Raw genomic sequence first — 22,383 nt, 5'->3', positions numbered from 1 at the left:
ACCCCCTACTGAAGATTGAACCCGCAACTGGGACATGTGCCCTGTCCAAAAATAGAACCGGGACCTCTCAGTCCATGGGAAGACACTCAATCCACTGAGCCACACCGGCTGGGCTGCTGCTTTTTTTTTTTTTTTATTTTAATCCTCACTCGAGGACATTTTTCTCAATTTTTGTTCAGATAGAGTGGGAGGGAGAGAGAGAGAGAGAGAAACATCAATGTGAAAGGGACACATTGACTGGCTGCCACCCGCGTGACCCAACCAGGGCCGGGGACAGACTGCAACCAAGGTACACGCCCTTAGCGGGAATCGAACCCAGGTCTCTCTGGACCGCAGGCCTATGCTCTTACCGCTGAGCCAAACCAGCCAGGGGAGGGTTGCTTCTTTAAACTAACCAATCGACTTCCCAGGCTTTCCTGGGCTATCACAGGATCCTCCCCATAACCAATCCATTTCCTAGATCTTGGGTTTTGTGTCCCTTATCCAATCCAATCCTTTCCCCAGGCTAGACTGACAGGCCTCTATGCTTGCCTCTATCTTGGCTTCTACTGGGCATGTGCCCAGCAGAGGAATTTTGCCTCAGTTGTTTTATCTCTACCCCAGTAATCTTTGGGAGAGGTTGGAAAACTGAACCTTTCTTCCCACACAGGGAAGGGAGAGGGGTGTTAATTCCCTTGGTGGGAAGATGCTGTGATCCCCTGGGGTGACTGTGAATGCTGCAGCTTCCTAGTAAAGCAGGCTTATGCTGCCTAGTTTATTAGGTTTGGTGTCTACTTCTCTTTTCTCCCTTCATTAATATCTGGCTACCTATACTAACAGATATATCCTTTTGTTTTACTCTGAAAACTTCTCTGTCTGACCTGCCTCTTAATTAAGGTAGCACTCATTCATTTACTTGTTTAATAAATATATTTTGAGAACATTTTTTCCAGTTTTGTTATATATATAAAAAGGGAGGAATTCTGTGAGGAATCAGTGAAGGCTTCAGAGACTATGTGAGCTTTAAAGTGGGTTTGGAAGGATGAAGAAAAAAAGTTTGGTCAAAAGGAAACTGAAAAATAATTATGTAAGAATTACAACTTGCTAACACATCAAGAAAGATGAGGAAAAGAATGAATTTTAATTCCTTGACTTGATAATTGATTACACAACAGTGTCTATCTTACTCTACAAGGGGCAGAGGTACTGACAACTGTCTGAGTTTGGTCAGAGATGAATACCTGCAAGTGATGTAAGCAGTTTCTTATAGGAATTATCTCTCCATCATGGGAGCTAGTTAAGCATTCTATAGAAGTTGTATGTAATTGTGCCCAACTCCTGGTGTGGGGCTCAAAGTTAGCAGGGTGGCCAGCACATGAAGCAAGAGGGAACAGAGGCCCACGAGAACTAGGAGGAGAAAGAGAAACTAAGCCTTTCTTTTGTGGGGACTAAAAAAATATGAATAATTTTTCTTCCACCTTCTAAGTTCTTCATTGGGCTAATAATCAAATGTAATAGAGAAATTAACAGGACAAAAATCAAAGTTTTAATATATGCACATGGGGAATTCACATAGGCATGAGGATTCCATGAGAATTCCCAAGACAGTGAGTCAGCATTGGGTATATTTGACATCTTTGGACAAAGGAGAATGGGGCAGGGCATAGGTATTAGATATCACAAGTGAGGGGGCAATTGACAGGTAATTGAGGAAAAGCAGAATACACATGAGAGGAAAATTCTCGCTAAGCAGTTCAGACACGGTGGGACAGAGTGGGAATCCAGCTCACAGTCTTGAAGTCTTCCTGCTGGGGTGAAGTTTCTTCTGGTGATGAAGCCAGGGCTCCTTTCCCAGAGCAGGTTTCTCTCAATCCTTGGGCAGAAAAAGGGGAGGGTCAAAGATTCTTTCTAAGGCGTTTGTTTCTTAATAAACAGCTTAAAAGCAATATCCCAAAAGGCAGCTTCAGGGTGGCACAGCTTTGGTCCCTTCACTGCCACCAGGACCTGCATGTTTCTTATCACCACCGAGCATCCAACTTGAATGATGTGGACGATCTGCGGAGCTGGTGCATTCTGTCACGGAGCTCCGCAGGAACCTGGTCTAGAAGTCGCAAGTTGAAGGAAGGTCCTGGGATTGCTGGGGGCACTGCCCCTCACTCCACTCACAGGCTGAGCCAGTGGGTCTGTAACAACATGTGGGTACACTAAGCTACATGTTTGTTTCAAGGAATTTTGACAGTTACATAGGCATGTGTAACCTACAACCCTATCAAGCATAGGACATTCTCATCACCCAAGAAAGAGTCCTAGTGCTTCTTCGGAATTCATTCACACCACTTACTGGAGGCAACTGTTGTTCTGATTTCTTTTGCAGTAGATTAACTTTGCCTGTTCTCAGACTACGTAAAAATGTAATCAAATGTGTACTCTTTTATCTGGCATTTCCCCCTCCGCGTAATGTTTTTGAAGTTTATTCATATTGTGCATATCAAAAGTTTGTTCCATTTTATTAGGTGAGGTATGAAAGCAACATCTTTGCTTTGGAATGAACCCTATTGCTTCACAAGAACATTAACTAAGAAGTGTTTGAGCCAGGCTTTAGGCCACTGTCCTCTCTCTGTAGGAGCTGCCCCTTCAGAGCTACTTTTTAAAAAATCACTGCTGCCCTGGCCGGTTGCTCAGTGGTTAGAGCATTGGCCTGCGGTCCAGAGAGACCTGGGTTCAGTTCCTGCTTAGGGTGCGTACCTCGTTTGCAGTTTGTCCCCGGCCCTGGTTGGTTGTGCAGGTGGCAGCCACTCGATGTGTCCCTTTCATGTCGATGTTTCTCTCTCTTTCTCTCCTCTCTCCCTCTCTCTCTTTTCTTCTCTCTTTCTCCCACTCTATCTGAACAACAACAAAAAATGTCCTTGAGTGAGGATAGAAAAAAAAAAAAATCACTGCTTCACTTGGGGCACAGAATCTGTTGACTTTTTCAACCCTATGGGCCCAAATTATTGAATTTTTAGTTGATTTATATTATGATCCCCAGGCAGAGAGTCTTCCTTAGCAGAGCTGTATTCCTTCGCTCTGCTTCCAAATTCCCAAGATCCTAAGCCTTGTCTCATGAGCACATACTAACGGTCATAAATAGTGATTTTATGAAATGTTTTTCCATGATATAATAAAGGTTGCTGGCTGTATTAGTGTTCTCCAGAGAAACAGAACCAAAGGCTGTGTGTGTGTGTGTGTGTGTGTGTGTAAAGGGATCTTTTAAAGGAATTGGCTCACATGATTATGGAGGGTGACAAGTTAAAAATCTACAGGGTGGGCCAGCGGTCTGCAGATCCAGAAGAGTCGATGTTGTGGGTCAAGTCCAAAGGCTGTCTGCTGGCAGAATTCCCTCATGTTCTTTTTAGGCCTTCAGCCGACTGGATGAGGCCCACTCACATTATGGAGGACATCTGCTTTACTCAAGTTCATCAGTTTAAGTGTCAGTTATATCCGAAAATACCCTCGCAGGAACATCCAGAATAATGTTTAACCAAATATCTGGGCACTGGCTTTCTAGCCTGTAGTGTTTGTTGGACTTTGCCCGCTTCCTGCCAGTTCTGCGTTTTAGATCCTCCTAAAGCAACTCCATGTGTGATGTCAAATTCGGTATCAGTTAAGATATTTTTTCTTGTAATATAACACAGAGAGAAAGAGATAGAGAGAGACACAGAGAGACTCAAAACAGTGACTTAAGTAACAGCCTGAGCAGGCTTCCCGGGGTTGTCCTGGCGATCATTTTATTGCCAGACTCCACAGTCATCAGGGAGTCAGGCCCGTCTACTCCCACCTCATGGCCCAGGGTTGCTGTTTCAGCTCTTGCTGTTTAATCTGCATTCCAACTCGTGGGAAGGAGCGAAAGAGCACACCTCACATTACTTCCTTTACGCGGCATGGGCCAGATTCGTCGACTGCCTTTACTAAAAGGCCGTTCAGGAAGTTAGCCTTATCTGTGCCCAACTAAAAATCTCATTTCTACTGAAGAACAGTTAGAAGTATCCGTCTCAACTTGGAAACCCCTTGATTAGAGAACACTGGAGGATGCAAAGAGAATAAGAAAGTCCTTTAGCAAGAAAACCAATTTGAAAGGAGTAGATGACAAAGGTCTCAACTAAGTGAATGGGAGGGGAATAGAGACTTGTGGTCAGATTTGCAACATTTCAATGGAGAATTAATAAAATCTGGTGACTGATTGGCTCGAGTTGGAAGGGAAAGAACGTGTCAAAGGATAACTGTGGTTAGGAGCACATGGTGTACAGCTCTAGTATCCGGATTTGAATTCTGGTTTGGACACTTACTGAGGGGACTTGTACAAGCTGCTTAACTCTCTTACCTTGGTTTTCTTTTTTTTTTTTAATCCTCACCCGAGGATATTTTTCCATTTTTTTTGTACAGATAGAGTGGGAGGGAGAGAGAGAAACATCGACGTGAAGGGACACATCGAGTGGCTGCCACCCGCACGACCAACCAGGGCCGGAGACAAACTGCAACCGAAGTACGTGCCCTTAGCGGGAACCAAACCCAGGTCTCTCCGGACCGCAGGCCGACGCTCTAACCGCTGAGCCAAACTGGCCAGGGCTACCTTGGTTTTCTTACCTACAAAGTGAGAATGATAATTCATGTCTCAAACTTAATTAAAAGATTGACTGAAATAACATGTAAAACATTTAGGAAGAAAGATAAAGCGAGGTTAAAGTTTTAGGGAAAACCGATATTTCATGGATAGGAAGAAGAGAAAAGGCATGGAAGGAGACCAGAAGAAAACTCTGAAAAGTGGGAGACGAACACAAGGAGTCACCAGGAAGCCAAAGTGGTACAAAGCTTTTGGAAGTTGAGGATGAATGACAGAATCCAGTAGTATAGTAAGATGAGGGCTGAAAATAAGCTTTTTAACTTAGACTGGTTTTGTACTCATTTTGTCAATAGGCTTCTGAGGAAAACAGATATCTACCTTTTAGAGTTGTTTTGTGGAAACAAAATTTAGTTAAATGGATTACCAGATTGTTTGGAATTTAGAATTATTACCAAAGTACTCCATATTATTTGGAATGTTGATGAAGTAACTACCTCTGAGTTTCTAACTGTTGAGTCTATTTCCTTAACATTCTTTAAAATGTTCATTAGCCCTGGTTGGTGTGGCTCAGTGGTTGGAGTGTTGGCCCCGCACTGAAGGGTCACTGTTTCGATTCCCAGTCAAGGGCATGTACCTGGTTTGCAGGTTCAATCCCCGGCCCCCATCGGGGGGTGTGCAGGAGGCAACCAATCAATGTTTCTCTCTCACATTGATGGTTCTCTCTCTCTCTCCCCCTGCTCCCTTCCACTCTCTCTAAAAACCAGTGGAAAAAAATATCCTTGGATGAGGATTAACAAACAAAACAAAAAAATCCTATGATTTGGATGTCAGTCTATGATGAAGTAGTTCAGATTATGTCTCAGCTTGAGGTATTTGCTTCCATTTATCTCACCACAAATTCTGTGCAATAGCACTTTAATAGATGACGGTTGTGTGCTCTATAAAAGAAGCAGGTAGCCCACATTCTCAGGCTATAGCTTCAGACCTGTTAATTATTAGTTCTTTATGTTAAAAATGATTAAAAGTAAATAGTTATTCTTTACTTTCAGTGAGTATTTGGGACAGTTGGGACGATATGTGGCATCTCCTGTCTTATTGCCCCAGATTTCATACTTATTTTAGCAGTGGTAATACTTGCTTCAGGGTATGTAGCACTGGGAAAAGATTGCGGTCCCCTTCCTGGTGTTAGATTAGGATGGCCGTCTTTGTGCTGGCTGTGTAACTTCAGGCAAGTCACCGAGTCTCTGTGACTCCCACTTGAAAAACTGGGTCAGACTACTTACCCAGTATACCTCATCAGGTTTTAAGACTTCATGTGTGAGCTCTCTTTAAATTAAGCACCAAATAAATATAAGGTAACATTATTAATTAAGTTGATCAGTTGGCCTTCACTTGGTAACATAGGATTAGCATCTCGATTCCTGGACCAAATCTACATTCCCATTGATTCTGGAATATTCTATCCCATCTCATCCTGCCCCATTCTGTTCCGTCCCGTCCCATCCTGTCCTGTCCTGTCTCGTCCCGTCCCGTCCTGTTCAGCCTCATCCCATCCTGTCCCGTCCCATTCCACCCCTCCCTGCCCCCATCCTGCCCTGCCCCATCCTGTCCCATCCCGTCCTGGCCTGTCCCGGCCCTTCCTGTCCCGTCCCGCCCCATCATTTTATTCTATAGAAAATAAGAATTCCCTCATGGAAGAATATATGCTGTGTGTGCAGTGTCCTCTGTCAGCATTGCACATTTTCAGTTTTGGATTTAGTTAACTTGTCATTTGGGCAGTAAGATACAAAGACTGCCAGAGGCTTTTATACATTTTTTTTTTACATTATTAATTATATCACTGTTTTCTATATAAGTTGCAAATGACCTTATAAAGTAGCCTTATATAGAATCTCTGAAATATTAATTGATTATGTAATGGTTACAAGGTACCAATTGCAGGATTGATGGTCCTGTGATTTGAAATTTTTAAAATTACTACAGTCATACTTGATTTTAAGAAATGTTTAATGCTAGAGTTTCTAAGACGAGGGGGCAGCCTTGCTTATATTGTGGCAATGAGGACTCTGAGTCTTTTTCACTTGCTTCCCCATGTTTACACATGAAAGAATGGTAGCTGTTACTTTGATGCTTTAATTGTACTAGAAAAATCAGGAAGAAAGGTGAAGAACAAGTATATTCATCATAGTAATGTGTAGCTGTGGTCTGAGTTTTTCCAGAGTATAGATGTGTGTGATCACTCCACTTCTGCATCTTGAACTGTAGGAGAGACAGCGACTGTAACTTAAAACGTTATGAGGAAAACATAAAAAGAAATTATATATCCCCTGATGTTCAATCATGAGGAATTAGTGAACGGGAGGCTAGTAGTGGTGGGGGAGTTGCTTTCTGTGTTTTGAACAAAAGATGGCACTATTGCCATGCTGACTGTTTTTGCCTGCAGCTTGGGCCCGGTCTTTTTAAATGCAGAAAACAGTTAAATTTAGTGATCTAATTAACACTGACCCTCCCAACAGAGTGCCAGATTTCTAATCAAGGACCTGAAGAATAGACCATGAAAGAGGAATTTATGTTTTAAAAATTGTTAGCTTGTTTTAATAGCTATGTATAAAAATAATGTCCTCAGAGACTCAGAGATTTGGCATAGGAACAGCGGGACCCCTGCCTCATGTCTTCAATATAGATAGGTTTGAAATACTTCAACTTGGACAGCTGTCAGGGACCCAAGGGGTTTTAGTTTTTTGTTTGTTTAGTTTTTCAAGGTCATTGAACTTATGTTTTCATTAAGAGAATACTGTTTTTTTCTTCAAGGTGTTAAAATCGAGTAATTATTTTTCTTTTATTTTCCTGGGTCATTATACTTGACTTACTGGAAAGCTACATGGACTGTAAACCTGGAAATATGAAAGTGGTCTGTCTTCTTGTGTGGGGAAAGCAACACTTTCTCATCTCGTTTCTAAGCCAGTATCTTAAATGACTCTTAGGACTTGGTTCTCTATTTTTCTCTAAGCAGACCTTTCAAGGATGGAGAAATTTAATGAAAAGCACTGAACAAAATGACAAAATGAACTCCTGAAAAATAGCTTTGTTATTGATTGTATAAAGTGTTCTTTAAAAAATAACAAACATACAAGCCCTGGCCTGTTTGGCTCAGCGGTTAGATCATCAGCCTGTGGTCCGGAGAGACCCGGGTTCGGTTCCCTCTAAGGGCACGTACCTCGGTTGCAGTTTGTCCCCGGCCCTGGTTGGGTCGTGTGGGTGGCAGCCACTCGATGTGTCCCTTTCACATCGATGTTTCTCTCTCTCTCTCTTCCTTCCACTCTATCTCAACAAAATGTTGAAAAATGTCCTCTGGTGAGGATTAAAAAATAAATAAATAAAATAACAAACATACAAATTAAAACACTTTTTTTGCAGGGTGGGGGGTGGTGCGGAGGAAGCCTTGGTGTATTGAGAGAACACAAAACAATCCAGTTTTCCTTCTTCCTCGTATTAGAGGAAGAAAACCTTGGTGGACTCCTGCGTGTAACTGCAGGCTTGCCTGTTATGTCAATACAGTATCGAAGATGTTTATAACTCACTTGAATCTAAAATACAAGTGCAGAATCTTATTCAAAACCTTTGAGGCCAGATGTGTTTCAGAATTCCAGGTTTTTATTTTGCTTTTAAAAAGGTAATAATGTACATATTTAGTATATGACATCATCAGCTTCCCCCAGTAGTGTTGGGGGCAACACCCTGTAATCAAACATTGATATTTTTTCAGTAAAACATAAGAATAGTTATACCACAAGGGGTAAGTCTTGACCATAAATAGCTTTATATCAATTTAGGTCAGATTTTGAGGCCAAATGAGTCTGCCACACACTTAAGAAAAAGACTGTAGGTTGCAGAGCTTTTTGGGTTTTGCATCGGTACCTAGAGATAGTAGACCTGAAGTACTGTTCGGGTACACTCTGGAACTCCAACAACCAATGAGGTTTTCTGTTTGTAAACAGGGAAATTTTAATTTAACATTATATTATGTTTAATGGTTTTATTTTTTTTAGAATATGTTTTGTTCTGTTTTAGCCACTTTATTAACTAGGTGGTTTAAGCACATAATGTATTTCAGCTGATTCCATAATACACTGAAAGACGATCAAAGATTTGGGGAAATGTGTACAGCCAGTCTCTGCCATAAAGTAACAGGGCATCGAGCATACATTCTGTGGCAAGAAAACCATCATTCTTTTTCTATTAGCAGTACTTTGCGTAAAAGCATTTCCCATTTTATTTTGTGCTATATTATTAATCAAGGTCAGCTTTATTTTCTTCAACAGTGTTGCTTATTTCATAAATCAAGTAGGGCTAAGCCTAATCAGCACTTAGGAGTCTTCTGAGTCTGCTTCCTTTAGAGTACTTTCCCCAGCACTGTATTACAGTTGGACATTGTGTATTGAATAATATATAAAGCCCAAGAGAATGTCTGCTAGTTCCCATTTCTGTCCAAAGTATTAGGTTTGCCTTCTTCCTAACCTGATCAGAATAATACTTTCACTTCATCTACCATACTTAGTCATGACATCTTTTACCTTCCACTGGTAAGTATAACTAGAAAGCTCTGCTAACCTTCTTTTTAGCATTAGTTATAGTTCAATGGTAAATAATGCCAATCATAATACAACTTGTTTTTTAGTAATTTCATCCAGCATACTTAGTGGTATAGCACAGGTGAAAACTAACCCATTACCCAGGATCTCCTTAAGCCATAAAACTTACAGGAATTGAGAAGTCAGGGGGGCACAGCTCATTTGGAGATTAGCTGAGGATAGCATTACACCAAAATGTATGTCGCTTAGTGAGTTGTTTGGTTTTCCTTCCTCTTATTTAAAAAAATAAAAGATTAACTTTGCAGAGCACAGAACCCTTTGCCTTCTCTCAGAACCTAGATCTAACATGTCTTATTTTTCTTCTGTAATCCTGACATCTTTTTATATAGTCATTACCACAGCTTTGCCGGTGTATTAGTGTTACTCAAGTCTCTCTAACTTCTAAATGATTTTTTTACACTCCACCATTTTAAATTTCTTCCTGGGTTGGTTAAGAACTACTAAGCAGCCCTGGCCAGTTTGGGTCATTGGTTAGAGCATTGGCCTGCGGTCTGGAGAGACCCAGGTTCGGTTCCCACTAAGGACACGTACCTCGGTTGCAGTTTGTCCCCAGCCCTGGTTGGGTCGTGTGGGTGGCAACCACTCGATGTGTCCCTTTCACTTCGATGTTTCCCTCCCTCCCTCCCTCCCTTCCTCCTTCCCTCCCTCCCTCCCTTCCTCCCTCCCTCCCACTCTATCTGAACAAAATATCAAAAAATGTCCTCGGGTGAGGATAAAAAAAAAAGAACTACTAAGCAGAATCTTTCTTCCATTCTTATCATTTCTCTCCTGAAGCAACACAGCCTTTTTCACACCCTCCTGTCTGTCTTGCAAATACATGTATAGTCTTTTTATGATTTGGTTGGAACCTTTAATAATAGCTACTAGATTCTAAAGGACTGTTTCAAAATGTGTGAATTGTTATGGAAGCAGATGATTTATCCCAGGCACTGCTGTGGTGGTCAGGTACTGTATATTTAGGTGCTTATATTTTAGACATGTGTTAATTTTCTTTCTCCTCCTCTTTTAAACAGAAAGGTGAGGTCCTTTTCTTTCTTTTTTATTTATTGATTTTTTTTAGAGAGAGAGGAAAGGAGAGGGAGAGATAGAAACTTCTGTGAGAGAGAGCATCGATTGGCCTCTTTCTGCATGCCCTCACTGGGGATTGGTCCCATATCCTAGATATATGCCCTGACTGGGAATCGAACCGGCAGCCTCTTGGTGCATGGGTCGACGCTCAACCACTGAGCCACACTGGCCAGGCTACACATGTGTTAATTTTCATTTAGTATATTATAAAACACATACTAAATTTATTTTTTGATTTTTTTTTTTTTTTTGGTACGTACCCCTAGCAGGAATTGAACCCAGCACTCTCTGGTCCGCAGGCTGATGCTCAAACCACTGAGCCAAACTGGCCAGGGCTATCTTTTGATTTTAACCAAAAGTATTGGTTTTAAATCATTGGACTAATTTGATTATAAAGTTGTTAAATACTCTAGCCTTAATTAAAATTGAGTACCTAGTGCCATTTATGTATCAAAAGCAAAAATACTCTTATGTGTATTGATAAATGCAAATATTGAGATAGATTTATAGTTTCTACAAAGCCAGTGGTGGACCTCAGTATGAATTGGTTCAGTTCATAAAAAACATGCCTTCTATGTCATAAAATAATTTTTAGTATAGAAAAGTCTTGGCTGTATGAACCCTGGGAGTGATTTTTTTTCTCATTGCCTGTTTTCCTTGATCTTGGAATACAAATTATGGTATTTTTTAAATTTATAACTACTACAAGCAAAAGGATAGAAATGGTATTTCAAGAACAGTTGTCAGCAGCAAAACACCAACAACCATTTGACAGGAATCCCTCACAGTTGCCCTAGGGTGTTGAGATTAACCCAATTTGTAAAAAAGCCTTCTGAAACAGTTTCCTTGTTTAGAAATTAATGAGACCAGTTTCCTTATACAAACCTAATTTTAGAAAGATAAATTATGAATGTTACAATGAAAACAAAGCAGAAGAATCAGCCAACATTGGCAACATTCTAGAAATTAATTTAAATTTGCATCAAGCCTAAACCATATTGTTTGTGAATGATGAGGCTTCTGTGTACTTTTGTACAGCTGTAATGAGAAAGGATTATACTTACTTGATTAGGCACTGGCTTTGCTAATTGTGGAGCTAGGATTTTAAAAAGTCCTTTTAATGTAAGTTTACAGATATCTGCATTCATATCTGCATATATACCTTGCACACTAACTTTTCAAAAGAAAATCTTTATCCATTGCTGTAGTCAGTAGAAAATGATCCAAAAGGAGTATAGCTATAACTTATACAATTGTAGCAATCTACTTGATTCCTTAGTGTATCATTACTAAAAAATAAAAATGCCATCACTGAGTGTATATTTGTTTTTTATTGCTGCTATAACAAAGTACCGCCATCTTAGTGGCTTAAAATAACACAAATTTATTATCTTACACTTATAGAGGTCATAACTTTAAAATCAAGGCGCTGACAGAGCTACAGTTCCTTCTGGGAACTGTAGGGGAATGCAACAGACTGAATGTTTGTGTCCCCCAAAATGTATACATGGAACTCCTAATCCCAAAGGTATTAGATAATGGGGACTTTGGAGTTGATTAGGTTAGGAAGGTGGAGCCCTCATGAGTGGGATTAGTGCCCTTATAAAAGGGAGCAGACAGAGCTTCCTGGACCTTTCTCCATGTGAGGACACTGGCCATCTGTGAACCCGAAGGCGGGGCTTCCCCAGATGCCGAACCTACTAGTGCTTGGATCCCGGACGTTCCAACCTCCAGAACTGAGAGAAAGAAATGTTTATTGTTTAAACCACTCAGTCTGTGGTATTTTTGTTATAGCAGCCCGAACAGACTAAGCAGGGTAAAGCAGTTGATAATCATTTCCTTACGTTTTCCAGCTTCTAGCAGCAGCCTGCATTGCTTGGCTCCTGGCCTTTGGCCAGCAATCCTGTCATTCCAACCTTAGCATCAGTGGTCACCTTCCTTTCTCTGAATCTGGACTCTGCCTCTTCCTTTTTCCATTTCTGAGGACCTTTGTGATTACATTAAGCCCACTCACATAATGCAGAATAATATTTCCATTGCAAGAAGCTTGATTTAATCACATCTGCACCTCTCCGTTTGCCGTGGAGATCTTTATTATGAACCTGTTCCTGAGATAGTTCTAGCTGTTTAAATATAGATGTGAGACATGGGGCTGACTTCTTAAGTCATGCTCCACAGCCTCTGCTGGATTGGTTGCTCTGGGGCTGTCACCACAGCAGCAGGACTAAAACTTTTCTAGTTTCATGTCTCAGTAGATGATCTCACCTCCTGCTCTCCTTATCAAGGCTATCTATCGTGCAGTTCATTTACCTTAAAACAGCCTGGTGCCCTGTTCATGCTCCCATCCTGTTTCCCATGAAGAGCTGAACCTCATCTTTTCTTTAAAAAAATTTTTTTCTTTATCCATTTTAGAGAGAGAGGAATGGAGAGGGAGAAAGAGATAGAAAAATTGAGAGATAAAATCGATTGGCCGCCTCCTGCATGCCCCCTACTGGGGATCGGGCCCACAACCTGGGCATGTGCCCTGACCAGGGATCAAACTGGTGACCTCTTGGTGCATGGGTCGACACTCAACCACTGAGCCACACCGGCCGGGCTGAACCCCATCTTTTCAAAAGCGAATTTCTCCATTTGCAGTCTGAAGCCTGGGACTGCCCTTTGGGACCTGCACTTACAAGTGTAAGTGAAGGCTTCCCTTTCACACAGACAACAAAACAGACAATAAACCTTCCTTCCCACCATCTCCCCGCAGCTACACTCTCATTTGGTGAAGCCTTCTTAATTTCTTTTTAAATTTCTGCCTCCCTTTAAATATAAGCATTCTCTGAGTGTATGTCTTTAGTCCACTTTTTTTTCCTTGCTCTTTTCCAGGGAAATCCTTCTTATTCCCATGACTTCAGCTGTTACTGAGCCGTAACCGCTTTCCCGAAGTTCAGCTGCTTCATTCCACCTGTTCATATGCTCCACCCAGTATGTCCAACACTAACCCATTACTTCATGTTCTATCCCCATCCTCCTGTCCTTAAAAGACCAAACAGCAAACCAGGCAACTACACTCTCTGCCTTTCCCTGTTTATTGGAGTGATTACCATTTTCCTAGTCATCTGGGGATACCTTAGAAAGAAATAGCTGTAAGGCTAGAAAACATGAAAAGTTATTGCGGTCTGAGCCAGAGTAAAGGTTAGTTTCAAGCGTGTAAGCTCCCTTGCCCTCAGACCCCATGGCTTGTTTTTAATGTGCCTAACCAATCTAATGCATTTTCCTGATTGCACACAGGTCTGCGATTAAGGCGCTACGTCCTGGAGGGTTGCTTGTGTACTCTACGTGCACCCTTTCCAAGGCTGAAAATCAGGATGTGGTCAGGGACATTTTAAATTCCTGCAGTAACATCATGCCTGTGGACATGAAGGAAATGGCAATGACTTGCTCCCAGGACTTCACATTTGCTCCCACCGGCCAGGAATGTGGACTCCTGGTGATTCCAGAAAAGGGCAAAGCCTGGGGCCCAATGTATGTAGCCAAATTGAAAAAATCATGGACTATATGAAATGAGTGGTGTGAATTTTGGAACCCTTATCAGTGTACTATTGTATTTGTTTTTCTGGACTCTCTACATGTGAACATTTAAATAATTATGGACTCAGTTTCCCTGGGTCTGTTTTGTAATCCTATTTAGTTACTGCTCTAGCATCTCAGGGTTTGATCTTGAGATTTTCCAGGTGTATATTTTCCCTAGAAAGATATCTACAGCAATGATTTAAGGTGGTGCAGATGGTGTTTGTTCTGTATAATAAATCTCCTGTCTTTTACTTGGCATTTTGCAGTTAAATTAATCTACGTGGTTTTGTGCATAAGATGTTTAGAAATACATCCTATCCATGATGTTGGTATTTTGAACTTTTAAAAATGCACATTTGTTGGCCCTCTTTTAATTTTTGTTCTTACCAAATATACAGATTCTTTCAGTTTTCCTCCTCCTTTTTCTGTAAGAACTGATTGGTATTCTGAGACTAACTTCTTAAGCAATACTATTTCTAGTTCTAGCAAAGTAAGTTTCTTATTTGCTAAGTTGTTTTTTTGTTAAGAACTGTCTCCTGTTTACTGCAAAGGTCAGTGACTCTATTGACACCAGCTTTATTTCTCCCAGTTTTCTGTATTCACACATACAAACCGAAAGGGTAAATTATGTTGAAAGGCCATGAGAACAGCAAATTCACATGCGCATGTTTGACTTTCGGCATTCAGCTTGTAGAATAATGGAGTCTATCCAGCACACTATAAAGCAAGTACTTGAAACAAAACCAAGATGATTAATAACTGCAATCACTGAACTATATTTGGAGTTTTGTTACATAATTGCAGTTATAATGAGCACTACAGAATCTGATTATCTTACAGTTGCAATCTGGAGGGGCTTTTTAGTTCATTCTGTTATGAAATGTTATATGAGAACATGATGTCACATATTAATGCACCAGAGGGAGATGCCTGATGAGAGTGGATTATCCTGTTACCAAAACCCAACACATTTACTGAGTGGCTCTGTCTGTTTACATATATCTTGGGAATATTGTGCACATTTCTGTATATGTACTTAGGGTTTTAGTTTCAAGTTTAGATCACGTGTTTTCTCTAGAAATTGCTTCACTTAGAGTCCAAATATCTTTTTCCAACTGTTAAAAAAAGTATGCAGCATACTTCAAAAGATTGTGTCTATTTGGAAATTAGTTTTTAAAAATAAATAAATAAACTCTGACTATATAAATACAAAATTCTGCTGAAGTTGAATCCTTTCGAATTGTATATTCTGTGCATGTAAACTGCAGACATTAACTTTTTTTTTTTTTTTTTTTTTTGCAAGCATGTATAACTGGGTTCCTGTAACTGGGAAGTTCTGTGAAGAGTATTCTATATATATTTTTTTTCATGAAATCACTTCATGAATTTGCATGTCATCCTTGAGCAGGGGCCATGCTAACTTCTCTATATTGTTCAATTTCAGTCTATGTGCTGCCGAAGTGAACACGACCTTTTTTTTTCTTTATATCTAATCAATATGTTTAAAGAAAAGCTGTATCTCTTAGACTCAATCAGATATACTAGGTTAATACAGAAGAATAATGATAATGAAAAGATACTGTGTATATGTACGTGTGCTTATTAGTTTTTTTAAATTTGAAATCCTGGCTTCAGATACTATAGGTTTAAAAAGCACATTCATTCTGAGTAGGTTAATCACAAAGTAAATTTTCACAGTGCACTTTGTTGAATGTCATCATTTTCCCAGCACAACACCATGAAGTCTATTCTGAGTATTGAGAGTGCCATTGGATTAGACGTTCCTGTGATTACTGAAAAAGTGTAAAACTTATTTGTGTGTGTATTTCACTTTATTATTAACAATAATTATAATGAAACAGCTGACATTTATTGAGCATCAAATATTTGATTAAGATATATATACATATATATGTATACATATATAATCTTTTAAACAATTTCAGGAGTGAGTATTGTAACCACTTTTTGTGAATGAGAAAACCCGAGCTCAGTGCTGTTTGTAGCTTGCCATGGTTGTAAAGGGGATCCAAGGTTAAAACGAGCTCCAGGGGCCAGGCCCTTCTGCCTACACTGTGCTCTCTCACAGGATCCAGATTATAGAGACCCTGCAGATTATCAACTGGCTTTACCCATATTCTCCATTGCTGTTTTCTAATGCAATTAATTCCCTATGCCCAGGACATCCAGGGTTAGTCAATATTTGTGGTGAAAAACCTTTGAAATATTTCAGGTGTGTTCTAAAGAAGTGCTTCTTGTGATCGTCATACCCGAAAATATCCAAGGAGGTATTCTGTGCCTTCCTTTTCTTTGCAGATGCTGAACTAAAGAATAGAAATTTGGAGCCGCCTTGCAATGTCAATTGAAAAGCAAGGAGTAATTGACATTACTTTCTGTGGCAATGAGATACTTTCAAAATAGCTTTATAAAAATTTAGGTTGCTTACCAACACATTAACTTCTCTCTGCCATCAGCACAATGTGCAGCCACTAGTTTCAGAAATAGACTGTGAATAAATGTAATGCATTTAAATGGTGTGTACTGAATTTTTAAAGCGTCAGATATTATCTGTGGTTTGGAATCAAGGCAGTCTACCATCCTTTATCCAATTACATATATCCATATAGCCTTATGCTCAAGATTGCATGTTACCCCCTTAGCAGTATTGTGGAAAATATCCTTTTATACACTGTGAGTAGGCATAAAATAATAGAGACCAGAACACTTACTACATGACTAAATAAAGTAATCACAAATTTAATAGGCCCGGATCCAACTAGGCTGTATCTTGGGAGATAAGCATCAGATAATCTGCATAGGCTAATGCTACTTATCTGGAATACAAAGAGAAAATTGGAACCAATAGCAACACTTTTATTAGATACCGGGAAGTCTTTTGATGCAATTGAATGGGCTACTTGTATTATGTGCTAGGTAAATTTGGCTTTGGGGACAAATATAACAGCACAACTTATTTTCAACCCATTTGTGTGGTTCAAATCAATGGTTTATAGTCTCCCTTTCCTTGCCTTATTGCCGCGTTGTGGAGAGAAGAAAGGATGATGCCGTTACTGATGCTGCTCATCAGGCTGACAGTAGAGCTACAATATTACCCGGGTCCCTTGGGTGTCAGAGGGATATCCAGATGAAGGTTCATAAGTTAACTAGTATCTGCTGATAATCTGCTGTTCATTCTGAAAGCCCGAAGAGCATCTGTCCTGAACACATTAAAAGTAATGTTATAATTTGAAATGGCTGCAAAGTCATTGGGAGTGAAACAGAAATACTGTTTTTACAAATAATGTTTTTATATTTTGGGGGTAAATACCCAGAAGCGGAATTGCTGATCATATGGAAGTTATATTTTTAATTTTTAAAGGAACCTCCATACTGCTTTCCATAGTGGCTGCACCAGTTTACATTTCTTGGACACCTGAAATTTATATAATGTTATTAACCAATGTTACCTCAATAAATTTAATTTAAAAATACTATCTTGATAGAATAGTTTCTATTAATATTACTTATTGTGTGACATTTATTTTATTTTATTTATTTTTGGTATGTGCCCCTAGCAGGAACCAAACCCGGAACTCTCTGGTCTGCAGGCCGACGCTCCAACCGCTGAGCCAAACTGGCCAGGGCTATTGTGTGACATTTAAAATAAAATGAAGAGTCACTCGCACGCATGCGAAGCATGGCGGCCACCAAGGTGGCTTTAACCAAGAGAGCAGATCCAGCTGAGCTTAGAACAGTATTTTTGAAGTATGCAAGAATAAAAAAAAAAATGGTGAATTTTTCATGTATCCCAGTGACTTTGTCACTCGATACTTGAACATTTTTGGAGAAAGCCAGCCTAATCCAAAGACTGTGGAACTTGTAAGTGGTGTGGTGGATCAAACCAAAGATGGATTAATATCCTTTCAAGAATTTGCAGTGTTTGAGTCTGTCCTGTGTGCCCCGGATGCTTTGTTCATGGTGGCCTTCCAGCTGTTTGACAAGGCTGGCAAAGGAGAAGTCACGTTTGAGGACGTTAAGCAAGTCTTTGGACAGACTACAATTCATCGATGTATTCCATTTAACTGGGATTCAGAATTCGTGCAACTACATTTTGGCAAAGAAAGAAAGAGGCACCTGACATACGCGGAGTTCACTCAGTTTTTGCTGGAAATACAGCTGGAGCATGCAAAGCAAGCCTTTGTGCAAAGAGACAATGCCAGGACCGGAAAAGTGACAGCCATTGACTTCCAAGACATCATGGTCACCACCTGCCTCCCATGTCCTGACACCTTTTGTAGAAGAATGTCTAGTAGCTACTGCTGGAGGTACCACATCCCATCAAGTCAGTTTCTCCTATTTTAATGGGTTTAATTCGCTCCTTAACAACATGGAACTCATTAGAAAGATCTACAGCACTTTGGCCGGCAACAGGAAAGATGTAGAGGTGACTAAGGAGTTGTTTGTTCTGGCAGCTCAGAAATTTGGTCAGGTTACACCAATGGAAGTTGACATCTTGTTTCAGCAGATTTATACAAGCCATGGGGACGTATGACCTTAGCAGACATTGAACGAATTGTCCCTCTGGAAGAGGGGACTCTGCCCTTCAAGTTGGCTGAGGCCCAGAGGCAGAAGAAGGCCTCCATCGATTCGTCTCGTCCAGTTCTACAGGTTGTAGAGTCGGCCTACAGATTTGGTCTGGGTTCAGTTGTTGGAGCTGTGGGAGCCACTGCCGTGTATCCTATTGATCTTGTCAAAACTCGAATGCAGAACCAGCGATCAACTGGCTCTTTCATGGGAGAACTTATGTATAAAAACAGCTTTGACTGTTTTAAGAAAGTGCTACGCTATGAAGGCTTCTTTGGACTATATAGAGGTCTGTTGCCACAGTTATTGGGAGTTGCCCCAGAAAAGGCCATAAAACTTATAGTGAATGACTTTGTGAGGGATAAATTCATGCACAGAGATGGTTCGGTCCCACTTGCCGCAGAGATTCTTGCTGGAGGCTGTGCAGGAGTTTCCCAGGTGATTTTCACAAATCCTTTGGAAATCGTTAAGCTCCGTTTGCAAGTGGCTGGGGAAATCACCACGGGTCCTCGAGTCAGTGCTCTGTCTGTCGTAAGGGACCTGGGGTTCTTTGGGATCTACAAGGGTGCCAAAGCGTGCTTTCTGTGGGACATTCTTTTCTCGGCCATCTACTTCCCGTGCTATGCCCACGTGAAGGCTTCCTTTGCAAGCCAAGATAGGCAGGTGAGCCCTGTGAGCCTGCTCTTAGCTGGCGCCATAGCTGGTATGCCGGCAGCATCTTTGGTGACCCCTGCTGATGTTATCAAGACTCGATTGCAGGTGGCCGCCAGGGCCGGCCAAACCACTTACAGCGGAGTGATGGACTGCTTCGGAAGATACTGCAGGAAGAAGGCCCAAAAGCTTTGTGGAAAGGAGCTGGCGCCCATGTGCTTCGCTCTTCGCTGCAGTTTGGTGTAACTTTGCTGACGTATGAATTGCTGCAGCGCTGGTTCTGCATTGCTTCTGGAGGAGTGAAACCTGCTGGATCAGAGCCTGTTCCTAAGTCTCGGATCACACTGCCTGCCCCAATCTTGACCACGTGGGGGCTACAGACTGGCTGTTGCAACCGTTGCAGGGATTGAAAACAAATTTGGACTCTATCTACCTCTCTTGAAGCCATCAGCATCTACCTGGAAGGTTACCAGTGGCGGCCCCTAGGGGGCCAGCCTTGGAGGCTGCTCCAGCTTTGTTGTCACAAGAGGAAAGCACACCCCATCTCCGATCGAAGCAATAGTTCATTCCTTTCACATCTATCTCTTGTTTAAATTCAAGTCCAGGCTTTTTTATAAGAAAAATCATTCCTTTCCTTTGTGTTTTTTTAACCAGATCATTGTAAAATTATTCATAATTACTCTGGGCCTCAGCTCACAGACCTTCTTCATTTGTACCTGACACTTGCTGGGATTTGGTCAACACTCATGATTTGGGAGAAAGAGCAAATCAATAGAAATTAGAGCTTTTCTCCTTGGATTAGGATTTTAGTCCCCAAGAGGCTACTGGAAGGCAATCATGGTGCTCAGAGCCAACTGTCTCATGTGCATTTAACCTGGTAAGACACTGGGTGTGTGTTTAGACAAGTAAAAAGCAGGGGAAGCAATGAAAACATGGTCAAAGTAGCCAACCCAGCCCAGCTTCCTATTTTAAACGTGCACTGACTCTGCCTCTGGGTTATATTATAAAGCTTTTATATGAAACGTGTTTCTTTTTTCTTTTCTTTTTGTAATGAAAAGCACATTGAAGATATTTAATAAGCATATTCTGTTACTGGTACCAAGACTAGTGAGAAGGCTTTGTACTTTAGGGAAGTCCTCTTGGCATTTTATTGTCTAGAAAGAGAGACCATGAGACACAGGGCCTCTTCTGGACGTGCTGACTTCGAATAACTGCTTGCCGGCTGCACCTGGGCTCGTCACGCCCATTGCAATAAACACTAGAAAAATGCATGCCCCTTCCTGGTACCTGCCCCAGTCCCCTCCGACCCCCAGCATTTGGCACCCCTTTGCTTTAAAATCCACTTGATCTTGAATCATGTAAGACAAAGGTACTCAAATATATGTTTTTATTTAATTTGTGGCACCTTGGATGATGGTCAGAAGGCTTGTGTGTTTGTGAAGGAGGAAATAAACTATATAAATAAATAAATTAAATTAAATGAAAAAGAATTGATTTGGGATTCTCATTAGGGAATGCTTAAACAATAGAGTAAAAAAAAATTTTTTTTTAATTGACCTGTAATTCAGTGCTAAGGTTTTTAAGAAATAGATTTCACCAAATCTAGGGAGGAAGAAAGCCTGGAAGAGTGTATACCTATTTAAAAGTTAATTAGCTCAATCAGCCCAGCCGGTGTGGCTCAGTGGTTGAGCGTCAACCAATGCACCAAGAGGTCGCCAGTTCGATTCCTGGTCAGGGCACATGCCCAGGTTGTGGGCCCGATCTCCAGTGGGGGACATGCAGGAGGCAGCCAGTTGATGTTCTCTCTCATCTATGTTTCTAGCTCTCCCTCTCCTGTCCTCTGTCTCTAAAATCAATAAATAAAAAATTGATAAATAAAATAAAAGTTAATTAGCTCAGTCAAATATTAACTCCATACCTTTCTGTAACTTTTCATAAATGAAGTAATTTCCTCAGTCATGTGAGATCATGTAGTCATGTTGAAATTGTGTGAAAGCATATGCTACCTTAGGAAAAGGACTGCTTGCCTCACTGCAAGCTCCGTGCTGGAGTACATCATGACTCGATTAAGCTCGCTATGACTTGTCAAAAGGAATTTTCTGCTGCATATTGCTGTTGGAAGAGTCTGTTACACAAATAACTGTACAGCCTAGCAGAATCAACAGAGATTAAAAACGATAGCCTGTTGAAAAATAAGAAACAGCTATTTCCTAGTTCTTAAAGACAAATAGGAGTAAAAGTGAAGATATTAACAAGAACGAACAAAGTTCAGAGGGATTAGCATTGGTGACAGGAGAAGAGGGACTGGGCTTATTTTGGTTTATAATTATGAAATAGAGTCCTCATTTACTCAATTCATTTAAATAGCCAGATATCTAGTGGCCTCCATATTAGATAGCAAAGATCTAGAATTTCTCCACTTAGGAAAATTTAATCTCAGTACCTGTGTTCTTCTAGATCTCTTACTCTCATATTCTCATTAAACTACAATCTAATTTCCTTGACACCTGTAGCTTTTAAACCTTCCTTCCCTAAGACTATCCTCTCCTCTCCTGGTCTCCTTTCCTTATTGATTCTAACACTATGGTTGATGCCCTAAAACTTTAAAAATATATATATTTATTATTATTATTTTTAATCCTTACCCGAGGATATTTTTCTATTTATCTTCAGATAGAGTTGGAGGGAGGGAGAGAGTGAAAGAGAAAGAAATATCGATGTGAGAGGGACACATCGACCATTTGCCTCCCGCAAGACCCTGACCAGGGCTGGGAATGAACCGCAACTGAGGTACGTGACCTTGACCTGACTTGAACCTGCAACTCTTTGGTCCTTAGGGTAATGCTCTAATCACTGAGCCAAACCAGCCACGGCTAAGAAAATATGTTTTTATTGATTTTTTTTAAGAGAGAGAGGAAGGGGGAGAGAGAGATAGAAACATTGATGAGAGAGAAACCTTGATCGACCGCCTCCTGCATGCCCCGCACCAGGGATTGAGCCCACAACCGAGGCATATGCCCTGACCAGAAGTTGAACTGGCAACCTTTCAGTGCATGGAATGATACCCAACCAACTGAGCCACACTTACCAGGCTATGCCCTAAAACTTTCTCACAGTACTTTCATCTCCTTCGTGCTCTTGAATTTCACTGCAACTGATTTTTAAACTTGCAACTCTAGATTGATCCAATAGTCCATGCCTCTACTGATATACCTAGATAGTTGAGCATTGTTTGGAAAAAAAAGCAAATCATATAGCAGTGCATATTGATGTCACTACAAATTTACTCAA

At 40.7% G+C, this 22,383-nt stretch overlaps 2 protein-coding genes and 1 pseudogene across 4 annotated transcripts in view; 2 read left to right on the top strand and 1 right to left on the bottom strand.

Moving 5' to 3' along the window:
• Positions 1-15,048, top strand: part of NSUN3 (NOP2/Sun RNA methyltransferase 3) — a 69,353-nt gene extending 54,305 nt beyond the window's left edge. For all 3 annotated transcript variants that reach the window (XM_036243156.1, XM_036243157.1, XM_036243158.1), the window contains one exon: positions 13,576-15,048. In XM_036243156.1, the coding sequence (XP_036099049.1) occupies positions 13,576-13,846 (271 nt within the window). In that variant the 3' untranslated portion in view covers positions 13,847-15,048. The remainder of the gene's footprint in view (positions 1-13,575) is intronic.
• A 163-nt stretch (positions 15,049-15,211) lies between these two features.
• Positions 15,212-15,325, bottom strand: LOC118617960 (annotated as a pseudogene).
• A 2,229-nt stretch (positions 15,326-17,554) lies between these two features.
• On the top strand, positions 17,555-19,578 carry LOC118617305 (calcium-binding mitochondrial carrier protein Aralar2-like). The gene is given in 6 exon segments (XM_036243155.1): positions 17,555-17,635; positions 17,638-18,126; positions 18,128-18,377; positions 18,380-19,249; positions 19,252-19,459; positions 19,461-19,578. Coding segments are annotated over 6 exon segments (2,016 nt in total).
• Positions 19,579-22,383: the final 2,805 nt, after the last annotated feature.

The sequence above is a fragment of the Molossus molossus genome, unplaced genomic scaffold (assembly GCF_014108415.1).
Source record: "Molossus molossus isolate mMolMol1 unplaced genomic scaffold, mMolMol1.p scaffold_m16_p_5, whole genome shotgun sequence".
NCBI classification, from domain to species: Eukaryota; Metazoa; Chordata; class Mammalia; order Chiroptera; family Molossidae; genus Molossus; species Molossus molossus.
This window is presented reverse-complemented; position numbering and strand designations above follow the sequence as displayed.